Raw genomic sequence first — 12,056 nt, forward strand, 5'->3', positions numbered from 1 at the left:
GAAGGGTCTAAGATTTTCTTAGTGTGGAAACTCTCCACTGATACAAATCATATATACCATCTATGACTTAGTAGACAAATTCTAGGGAATTGCTTGAGTTTCCCAGTGACTTCCCTGAGAATTATCCTGCTACTAAAAGTCAGAAACAGGATTTGAATCCAAGACTTTTGGACTCCAAGCAGCCATATCAGTGGGGTTAAACAAATAGTAACAAAGCTGCTAAATACTACATAAGGATCCCTGTGGGCCACATGTTGATTTAGAAAACCACAAATTGAGGGGGCAGCTGGATGGCTCAGTGGATTGAGAGTCAGGCCCAGAGACTGGAGGTCCTGAATTAAAATCTGCCCTCAGACCCTTCCTAGCTGTGTGACCCTGGGTAAGTCACTACCCCCATGCCTAGTCCTTACTACTCTTCACTGCACAGTACTAATTCTAAGATGGAAGGTAAGGGTTAGGGGGGAAAAATATAAGTTAACATTATCTATGTTATTATTATCTAAGTCTGGCTCTCAATCCACTGAGCTACCTCACTGTCCCCTTCTCAATTACCTTTTAATTTGGTTCAGGACACACTCTGGAGTGCTACTGTCAATATGGACCATGCGTCTGACACCTCCACACTACCCCATACTACCTTTCTGATGTGTGTATTCCAGACCAAAGAGCCCATGAGAAACACACTCCTCTGTCAAGGTGTCACCTAAGGCTTCCTAATATAACTACAATGGCCAAGACCCTTGCCTTAAGAAGAAATTTGTTTTGCAGAAGTTTATCAACATTTCTAAAAGATAAAACAAAACTTCTTATCTGCAAAATCAAATCAAATCATAATTTTTACTACCAGCCAGAGATCAGTATTTCCTCTAAATAAATATGGCTGCTTGCTGGGTTGCTGTGATGACAATGAAGAGAAACCAGAACATTCTTGCTTCTTGACTTGGGCCTTCTCAGCCTCAGTTATTTCTCTTTCTTTTCTTCTAGGTTTGCTGGAACAAGGAGGTCTCAATATGGAAAAACCTCCCAAAGAAGTGAAAGTTTACCTCATGACCACTTCCAAGGCTCCATACTGTTGTGAGTAGCAATGTCCTCTTCTCCCAAATAAAATCAAATGACAAAAATAAAAAAGAGGGGGTCTCTGGGTGGCTCAGTAGATTGAGAGCCAGGTCTAGAGACAGGAAGTCCTGGGTTCAGATCTGAATTAGACATTTCCTAGCTGTGTGACCCTGGGCAAGTCACTTAACCCCCGTTGCCTAGCCCTTACTGTTCTTCTGCCCAAGAACCTATACACAGTATTAATTCTAAAATGGAAGGAAAGGGTTTAAAATGAAATAAAAAGAAGAAATATCCCTCATCTCAGAATCCTAATATTGTTATATTGGCTCAGCCATCCCATGGGCAATTAATGTTTTTTGAATTGTTTAGATTTGACTTTATTTGTCTGAAAAGCATTTTATAATTGTGATCATATGCATCCTGACTTTGCCTTGGCAGATAGACTCACAATTATTTTATATTATCTACAGTTAATTTAACTAGAATTTCTTTTTTCTCTTTCTTGCTGCTGGGCTTTGTTGGTAATGTAAAAATGATTGACGATTTATGTAGGATTATTTTATATGCTCCAACTTTGCTGAAGTTGTTCCTTATTTCCACTCATGTTTTAGTTGTATTTCTAGGATGAGAATCCTAATATTGAAAGTAGTCTAGCAGGAAGGAAAGAGAATAGTCTTGGCTCTGTCCATTAAACAATGCCACATGAGGTCTGACTCAGGAGTCATAGGACTTGCATCCACATCTCACTTCTGCTGTTGACTACTTCTGTGATTTGGGCAAGCCATTCCCTGTCTCTGGACCTCAGTTTCCTCATCTAGATGACCTTTAAAGTCTCTTTCAGATCTAAAGCTATGATTGTATGATAATACAAGGGAGTTATAGAAGTGGATGTTTAAAGTCAAGTCCATGGCTCATGCTCTTCCCAGACATCTCTTCCCTCCTGTACTGGGGGAGAATCAAGTTCCATGACAGGTGACAGACCTTTTCTCTTCGTAGTAGATTGTGCCTTGATGGGCAGACATGAGACAAGGCACAAATCTTTAGAGATAAAGTTTGAGAATTGGCCCTCTCTGGGTATTACTTACTGACCAATAGAAGCTCTCTAATACATGACTCCACTTACCACAAAATAAATATAAGCTATAATAGAACAGCAATAAGCATTTATTGAGCACCTACTATATACAAGTATTGTATTAAGTGCTGGGGATACAAAAAGAGGCAAAAGAAAGTCCCTGCCCTTAAGGGATTTAATATCTAATGGGGGAGATAACATGCAAGCAAATATATGCAAAGTGGCTATACATAGGATAAATAAGAAATCATTAACAGAGGGAAGGCACTAGAATGAATACTGGCTATGGAGTCCGAAGATATAGGTTCAAATTTTACCTCTGATGCTAATGCCTGTGTATTCCTGGGCAGGTCACTAAATTTTTTGGGTCTAGTTTCCCTCAGCTGTAAAATGAGAGTGGAAGAGATGACCATGGAGGCACCTTCCAGATCCAGATCTTGGATGCTCTGGCTTTATTCAAAAGTGCCTCTTTGTAGCCTTGTTCCTTCCAGGAGCTGTCCAGATTCCCTAGCCCTAGCCCACGTTCAGATGGACTGCTACCTTTGCGTGATGCAAGTACAAAGTCGAGCCTCCCTAACCTTCCCCAACAGTCTCTTTCCTAAGTGCTTCTCCCTGCTCTGTTTGGCTTTCCTAGACTACTACACCCTCGTGGAGTTTCATTTACAGACGGTGAGAAACAAGAACACCAACATTGAAGTTGCTTTGCATAGCAGTAATGCCACAACTCCCATTAAGATCACCATGTAAGTAACCCGTGTGCCTGACCGCTCCTCCCTTGGGAACTTCCTTTCTTTTTCTTCTGTATGTGTGGTCTTGCCTGATCAGGTCAAGAATTGTGTCCCCTTTTCCAATGTGTCTCTAGTGCCTAGTATGGTCCCTCACATATAATAGGTGTTAAATAAGCGCCTTCCAATTTTTTTCATTCATTCATTCCTGGCATCTGAGGCTAGAAATAGGGATTATGGGGCATCAGGGCACTTTTCTTACTAAACACCTGGTTGGGTAGCAAGAGTAGAAGCTTTCCTGACACAATATGGCACCATGCTATTCTCAAGAAACTCCCAGTTTCAGATCATACACTTAGAACTAGAAGGGAACCAGAGGTCATCTAGTCAAACCTCAGCATTTTATAGAAGAGAAAACTGAGTCACAGAGGGCCAAGGGTTTTGCCTGAGGCCACACAGGGAGAAAACAAAGGAATTGGAACTGTACTCTCAGCATCTGTGTGCCTGACTAATAGGACACAGTTAAATAGTGAAAATAAATAAATAGGGGGCAGCTGGGTAGCTCAGTGGATTGAGAGCCAGGCTCAGAGATCCTGGGTTCAAATCTGGCCTCAGACACTTCCCAGCTGTGTGACCCTGGACAAGTCACTTGACCCCCATTGCCTAGCCCTTACCACTCTTCTGTCTTGGAGCCAATACACAGTATAGATTCCAAGAGGGAAGGGAAGGTTTAAAAAATAAAAAATAAAAATAAATAAATAAACAAACAAATAAATAAATGAATGAACAAATAAGTAAGTAAATAAATAAATAAATGAAGTTTTACAAAGCATCCGTTGGGGTACAATTTAAAGTGCTGGACATACTGTCCTAGAATCCTGCCTCTCCTACTTGCTGTCTTTGAGATCTCTGGCAAGTCTTTAACTTCTTCAGGCCTTACTTTCCTCCTTAGTGTAATGAGTGGGTTGGACTATCATCAATCAATGAACACTTATTAAATGCTTAGGGTGTCCCAGGCCCTGGGTTAGCCCCAGGGGTACAAAGACAAAAGTGAAAATGCTTTCTGCCATTGAGGACCTGGGGAGTCAATATGTACATGCAAAAGAATAACCAAAGGGGTGGGCAGCTGGATGGCTCAGTGGATGGAGAGCCAGACTTGGAATCAAGAGGACCTGGGTTCAAATTTGGCCTCAGAGACTTCTTAGCCATGTGTCCTTGGGCAAGTCAACCCCATTTGCCTAGCCCTTACTCTTCTGTCTTAAGAGTTGTTACTAAGTCAGAAAGTAAGGGTTAAGAAAAAAAGTTTCCATTCTAGCTGGAGACTATATATACATGCATATAAAATAATGAGGGGGTGGCAACAGGAAAGACATCAAATATTGTAGACCAGAGGTGTCCAACATGTAGGCCATAATATTCCTGTTCTAATTAATTGAGAAATATTTAACAAATTGAATAAAAATACAGTAGTTCATAATTTTTCTAAATATGTGGTTTTCTGTGTTCATCTGTGACTCTAAGAATCCATATGTATGGGTTAGTGGCCCTGTTTTTATTTGATTTTGGCACCACTGTTGTAGAAAGTGAATGACATTTGAGCCAAGTCTTAGATTTAGAGATTTTAAGGACAGAGGTGAGCAGAGAATGATTTTTTTAAACCCTTACCTTCTGTCTTGGAGTCAATACTGTGTATTGGCTTCAAGGCAGAAGATGGTAAGGGCTAGGCAATGGGGGTCAAGTGACTTGCCCAGGGTCACACAGCTGGGTAGTCTGAGGCCAGATTTGAACCCAGGACCTCCCATCTCTAGATTTGTCTCTCAAACCACTGAGCTACTCAGCTGCCCCCCAGAGAATGATTTTTAAAGAAGAGAATGAAGGATGATGTCAAAGGGTTGTTAGATGTAGGTGTAGGGGCAGGGGAATAGATGCCCTCTAAATAGATGCCTTGCAGGGCAGCTAAGTGGCACAGTAGATAGAGTGCCAAACCTGGAGTCAGGAAGATTCATCTCTCTGAGTTCAGATCTGGCCTCAGACAAGTCACTTAACCTTGTTTGCCTCAGTTTCCTTATCTGTAAGATAAAGTGGAGAAGGAAATGGCCAACCACTCCAGGATCTTTGCCAAGAAAACATCAAATGAGATCATTGAGTTGTACATGACTGAATACAACTCAACAACATCACAATTCTCCTTTTAAACCATGGTCATCCAATTGCGGAAGCAAAGTCCCTTGATTTCTGAACCGATAGCTTGTTATCAGATGTTTGGAAATGAGATTTTAATTTTGTCACAAAGCCTCATCAATTCTAAGTGTCTGACTTTGGACAGACCCATTTTACCTATCTAGGTCTTTGTTTGCTTTTAACCTTAAAATGGGGATGATGATATTTGTTACTTGTCACACAGGATTGTTGTATCAAATGAGATTTTATTATATATATAATCTCCAGCTCAGTATTATGGCCCAGAGATTTCTTTGTTTCTAACAGTTAGCCCTTTCTTCTGAAGTTCTGTCTCTCTCTGTCTCTCTGTCTCTCTCTGTGTCTCTCTTTTCTCTACCCCTCCCTCTCTTCTCCTTTTTCTTCTCTCTCTCTCTCTCTCTCTCTCTCTCTCTCTCTCTCTCTCTCTCTCTGTCTCTCTCTCTCTCTCCCTCTCTCTCTGTCTTGCTTTCATTTTCTCCAAAACACTATTTCCCTCTCTCTCTCTACCCTCTCCTTTCTTTCAACAATTTTTATGGAGTATTTTTAGTAAAAAAGAAATTGGCATGTCTCAATGGTACAGTCTCTGCCCTCAAGGACTTCCTAGTCTAGTATCATAGAAGCCATCAGAGCATTTTGAAACAGGAAAGGAACTTTAAGGGCCATGTAATCTACAAGTCTCAAACTGGAAGGGTGTCAGTGCTTTCAATGTCCCCTTACTCCCACCAGGTAAATTACAAAATCCTTTGTTCCTTTCTTTGTTCTGAAGGTAGTCTTATACATGTAACTAGAACACTGGATTTGAAGTCAGGGTGATGGGTTCTAAGCTCTAAGAGTGATAAGAGGTAGGCAACAGGGATTTCAAGAGACTTGTCCAGAGTCACAGAGCTGGGAAGTATCTGAGGCTAGATTTGAATCCAAGACCTTTTTGTTTATAAGCCTGGCTCTCAATCCACTGAGCAACCCAGCTGCCTCTATCATGAGACTTTGAACAAGTTATTGAACCTTAGCTTTCTGATTTGTAATATGGCTTTGGCCTACCCACTGGGTTGTGGTGAGATTTAAATAAATTAAGATCTGGAAAGCACATAGTAAAGTTTAAAACCTATATTAGCGTGAGCTATTAATATTTATTTATTCAGAAAGATATCAGAATCGGATAAAAATAACTCTAGGGACAAAAACCAAAATCTATACATAATTAGTATACAATAGATTCATGTAAAGCAAATTTGAGATTAACCTCTACCTGCAGCATGAATCATCCTACTGAACATCCTAGATGAGAAGTTATCCAGTGACATAAATACGTGTAATAAAAAAAATAAAAGGCATCAACAAAAAAAAAAGAGAAATCTATCCCCAGCTTGAACAACTTGAACAACAGTGTCAGGAAGCTATTGAGCTGAAAATCCAAAACACATGTTAAATTGGGGGTTAATTAAAAGTATCAGATGAAAGGGCAACTAGGCGACTCAGTGAATTGAGAGCCAGGCCCAGAGATGGGAAATCCAAGGTCCAAATCTGACTTCAGATACTTCCTAGCTATGTGACCCTGGGCAAGTCACTTAACCTCCATTGCCTAGCCTTTAATGTTCTTCTGCAGTGGAACTAATATATAAGTAAGAGGTTTAAAAAATATCAAGTAATATATGAAAAGTCTTCCACTATAGGCTTGCTTTGATGACTCCATATGGGGTGGAAGAGGTATACCTGAGAATTCCAAGCTCCAGAGGGTCTTACCAAGTGAAAAAGTTTCTAGTCCCTGACTGTCAATAGTCATTAAACAGTTAGTGCCTACTGTGTGCCAGTCCTGTGCTAAGTTCTGAGGATACAAAGAAAGATAAACGATCATCCCTACCCTCAAGGAGCTCATAATCCAATGGGAGAGACCACATACAAATTTCCACGGTACAAATAAACTATATTCAGGACCAATGGAAGATAATTAATAGAGAGCAGGCACTAGCACTAAAGGGTACTGGAAAACATTTCTGGAAGAAGGAATTTTAGCTGGGACTTAAAGGAAGCCAGGGAATCCAAGAGGTGGAAGAACATGGGGGACACCCATGAAAAGACCTAGAGTCAGGAGATGAAAATGCCTAATATCTTATTTGAGGAACAGCAAGGAGGCCAACATCACTGGATCTTAGAGTTCAAGATGGGTTTCTAAGAGGTAGAGGAGGAGGCAAGTAATGCAGAGCTTTGAATACCAAACAGAGGACTTTATATTTGATCCTGGAGATGACAGGGTTTAATTAAAAGGTAGCTGGCATAGTCAGACCTGCACTTTAGAAAGATCACTTTGGCATCTTAATGGAGGATGGACTGAAGTTAGAAGAGACTTGTGGCAGACAGAACCACCAGCAGGCTATTGCTTTAGTAGAAGCATATAGTGATGTTTCTGTGAGCTGGGGATCAATCTAGCTAAATTTAGAGCTTTACTGCTAGAAAGTTGGCCACTGGTGATTAATTTGGGAGCATAGCATTTAATGGAGACAATCTCCTAAAAGAGTGGTGTGTAAACAACCTTATTCTATACTCCTGAAAAAGTAGTTGTGAGGGCAATTCCAATATGTACATATTTATTTCTTTATAAATTATATACATGCTCTTTTGTAGTATTAAGCATATTATAAAACTTACATGAAAAAGAAAACTGTTAAAAGGGTGAGATAAAGATAAAATAATATTTGATCCTAGAGCCATTGGGGAAGCTCCTGGAATTTATCTGAGGTGGGGAGGATTAGTGACCTGGTCAGATCTGCAGTTTAGTACAATTACTTTAACATCTGCATGGAGGATGAATTTGAGAAAGAAGAGACTTGAGTCAAAGGTGGTAGGTAATGAGAGTTCCAACTAGAGTAGAAGCTGGATGAGTGTAGAGAAAGAGAAAATGTGGGAGATGTGAAGAGAGAAAGATTTCACAACTGATTGGTTATGCAGGATGAAGGCAGATGAAGGAGAATGAGGAGTTACAATGACACTGACAATGTGAGCCTGGGTGACTTGGAAGGCTGGTGTTGCTCTCAATAGAAACAGGGAAGTTTAGAGGAGGAGTGGGTGGAACATCACAACTCATCCCTACTTTCTCAATTTTTGTGCCTCACTCTATCCCAGCCAAGATGGAATAGGAGTAGGGCTCTTACTCGCTAGACTTTTCCCTGTGGCACAGAGATCACCAATCCTCTGAGGAGGATCTGTAACAGTCATAAAGTGATATGAGGGTAGGAGGTAGGTGTGATAAGGGGAGTTTCTTAAAAAAGCTTTCCACTGTGCATGCCTGGGTGGTAGCTAATTATTTTCAGTTATGACAGAAAAAGGCAGCAAAGTACAGAGGAAAGACTTTCAATCCTACTTCTTCTCATTATCCTAGAACTCTGGGCATCTCATTACCTAAACTTTTTTGGGTCTTCAATCTTTTCATATATAAAATGAAGGGTGTGAACTAAATGATCGCTGAGATCTTTTCTAGCTCTAAATCTGTGATCCAATTTCCTCCTCCCTGTTTCCCCCCCAAATTACCCACCCAATCCCCAATAAAGAAAAAGTTGGGAGAGCTTGTACAACAATGGGAGGGGATAGAGTGTGGGTATTTTAGGGGGAGATGTGATCGTACTGTAGATAAGCCCCAGGAATGGTTATTGTGAAGGGGGTGAGATATGATCCATCTTTCCATCCCAAGCCACACCCATTGTTCTGAGAATTAGAGGGGTTTCTTTTAGCACACATGGAGGGATCATTCATATCAATGAAATAACAAATCTTTAGAATATAATATGGAAATATATAAGTACCAAACAAGTGGCCCGGGCAATAGTTTATCTAGGTCTTGACTCTCCTGCTTTCTTACAGACCTAAATTCCAGCTCTTTGGCAAAGGACTGATAGCCCACTCAACCCCACATTGCCACATAAATCAAGTGCTTCTGAAATTTCTTTCCTCCAAAGTTTGGAAAAATGACAAGGACCCCATCGTGAAATTCTGCGCCATCCCCTTGCCTGCTAACCACAGGTAAATAGATCCTTTTGATGACCATTGTCAAGCCCAAATATCTATCCTTTCCATGTGACTATAGCACTTCTAATATAGAAATCTCTTTAAAACAAGATAGGGTGAGGAAGTAGGCTTGTTCGGGACAAAACCTATTTTAATATTGGCTAGCTAGTTCTGCCCTGGGATGTCATTCTGAACTGTTAAGGCTTCTGGGTGATAGCACCAATATGGCCTCATGAAATCTGATACGGAAAGATGCCATTCAGTCACAGATTTCCCATAAGAAAATATACTAATACGAGTCAGCCATGATCATGAGTAAGTGGTGATCAAGACTTCCCTGTCCTGCTTGGTACCAGGTTCTTCTAGCTTACCACGCAAAGCTAAACATATTCTTCTGAATCAGCCCTATGGTTGTTCCCATTTGTTCTCTCTATTTCTCTAAAGTTCTCATTTGTCTGTGACAAACTAGGCCAGCAATAATTGCCAATGTGACATTTCAGTGGCCCAGGGGCTGTTTTTGATGAATGATTGCCAATGAGGATGGGGCAAAGGGAAGAGAGGAATAACTAACTTGAGGTGGGAAGCCACTTATTATAGTCCATCAAATAAATATTTGTTACTCAAAATAGAATTATCGTCTACGATGCTCACAGAATCCAATTCTTGGATGAATAGGCTAAAGACATGTTTGTTTCTGTCTAAGAGGTAGAGGATTTGCTAAGGTTCTAGTGGCCTAGAGACACTCTGAAGCTTACCACCTTCACGGAAGGGTGACTTCAGCCCCATTAACCTCCACTGTTGTCCTTCCCAATTGAGGGCAGACCAACATAGACTGAAGAACAACCATGGGATCTCTCTGCATCGAGAACATATAAAGGAGAATCAGCATGATAGAGCAGATGACATGGTGAACTAGAGTCAAGGGAAACAGACTATCTTGGAGAAGTTAAGCCCAGCATCAGTTTCCTCATTTGCAAAATGGGAATTAAAAATAGCACCTGGGTTCTTGTACGGCTTGAAGGAGGCGATAGCTAGTGCTTCACAAGCCTCAAAGTACAAACTAGACAAGTCTGAGCTATTACGATGGTTATTATTGACTTGGCAACTAGAATCATACTGTGAGTGAGAGGCTCATTCCTAGGCAATGCACGACTCCTGGCCTCAGAGTTGGCTGAAAAAGGGCACCCTTTTCTGTAGAGTGGCATGCCGGCTGCTTCAGTATAATAGTGTCGAAATCTAAAAACATAAATGGTAGCTCTGAAAAGTAAAATGACTAGGTCACATAGGTAGTAAGTGGCAGAGCTTAATTTCTGTCCCCTCTCCCTGAATTTTCCCTAATGGTTGCTTTTCAATATTCTGAATAATAACAATAATAGCTTTAGAATAGTACTTTATGCAAATCACTTTGCACACTTTATCTCATTTGAACCTCAAAATTTTACTTGTGAGGCAAATCAAAGGATCATACATAAATTAAGAGCTAGAAGGGACCTAAGGGGGGGAGGGTAAGTGCAATGCTAGCTACTCTTTCCAGGTGAGAATACTGAGGATTAGAGAAGTTGTTAAAGGACTTCCACGTGGTCACAGCTGGGAACCATCAGAAGGAGGGTGTGAAGTCTGGTCTCTAACTCCAAGTCCAGTGCTCTATCCATCATACCACACTGCTGTAAGGGCTTCATCGCTTAGGCTTTAGAGTACTGATCTTGTAACCCTTTTTTAACTCCAAGATTGTGAGTGTGAATCTTGCACTTGCATTAAAACGGGCTCAGAGGGACTTATAAGAAAGGGTATAGTTGGAAAATCTACAAAAGAAGGCTATCCACATCTAGACAACCAACTGTGGGAGTAGAAATGCAGAAGAAAATAGGATTTATCACTTGCTTATATGTGTATAGGATTTGGGATTTTGGTTTTAAAAGATGACTCTCTTACAAAAATGGAAATGGGTATTGAGTGATAATACATATATAACCCAGTGGAATTGCTTGTCCACTTGGGGTGGGGGAAGGGAGGGAAAAGGGGAGGGAGGCATGAAGCATGTAACCCTAAATTTTTTTAAATAAAATTTAAAATAAAAATAATCTCCACATCCTGAAAAAAAAACAACCAAAACCAGACTCACAACAACCCAACCCACCTCTAATCTCACTTGGCCCGCTATCACTCATTTTGCCCAGTTAATCATCTATGCCTTGATGGCACTCCTAACCCTTTGCTCTTCTTCCCTTGCAGCACGAAGATGTGGTGTGTTTCTGAATCGATGACCTTGAAAACAGATAAAATTACTTATGCAAATCTGGAAATACCATGTACATAGTATAATACCTGGAGATCTTTGGGGAGGAATGAATGGTTTTTGTAAGAGACTCCTAAGAGTCTTATAAGAGACGGCTCTCATCCGAAGGATAATATTTTTCTGCTATTATCTACTAAGTAGCACAAAACTACCACTCAGTATATTTTTATCCATGGATTTTGTTTAGATCTAGGAGCCTACTAGTTCGCAACAAACAGTGCTCTCCCTTGTCATGGACCTTTCTGTTACAAAACAATAATTAAGCAAAGCCATCTAAGATTGCTATTGTGACTGACAGTGCATGTACTTTCTCACTCTTCTAGTTTCTTTCTTAATTGAAAGGAAATGTTATCTGGAACCAACAGTGACCATTGGGTTTGACCCAAATTCCTTTGCCTTTTAGTGTTGTCTTTATTTGCATTATTAAAATCATCATAATATATATTATTCCTTTGGTTTTGCTTCTCTCATTCGGTATATGTCTTCCCATGTTTCTCTAATTTCTTCATATTCACAATTACTTACCATCCAAAAATATTCTGCAATAATTCGTTTGGCCATTCCCAAATCATCGGGCACAATTTGTTCCTAATTTGTATTATAAACAGTGCTGCTATGACCATTTTACCAACTTTGGGGCTGTTCTTTCTGTTGCCAATGTCCTCAGGGAGGTGGATAAACCCAGTAGAGGTCACAGTGCCTGACACTT

At 40.4% G+C, this 12,056-nt stretch overlaps 1 protein-coding gene across 1 annotated transcript in view; it reads left to right on the top strand.

The window, feature by feature from the left end:
- PLA1A (phospholipase A1 member A) overlaps window positions 1-11,794 on the top strand; it is a 51,295-nt gene extending 39,501 nt beyond the window's left edge. Inside the window, exons 9-12 of the mRNA XM_007493735.3 lie at window positions 985-1,074; window positions 2,766-2,874; window positions 8,908-9,066; window positions 11,284-11,794. Coding sequence (XP_007493797.1) covers window positions 985-1,074; window positions 2,766-2,874; window positions 8,908-9,066; window positions 11,284-11,368 — 443 coding nt within the window. The 3' untranslated portion in view covers window positions 11,369-11,794. The remainder of the gene's footprint in view (window positions 1-984; window positions 1,075-2,765; window positions 2,875-8,907; window positions 9,067-11,283) is intronic.
- The last annotated feature ends 262 nt before the right edge of the window (window positions 11,795-12,056 follow it).

Source organism: Monodelphis domestica, chromosome 4 (assembly GCF_027887165.1).
Source record: "Monodelphis domestica isolate mMonDom1 chromosome 4, mMonDom1.pri, whole genome shotgun sequence".
In the NCBI taxonomy this organism is placed as follows: domain Eukaryota; kingdom Metazoa; phylum Chordata; class Mammalia; order Didelphimorphia; family Didelphidae; genus Monodelphis; species Monodelphis domestica.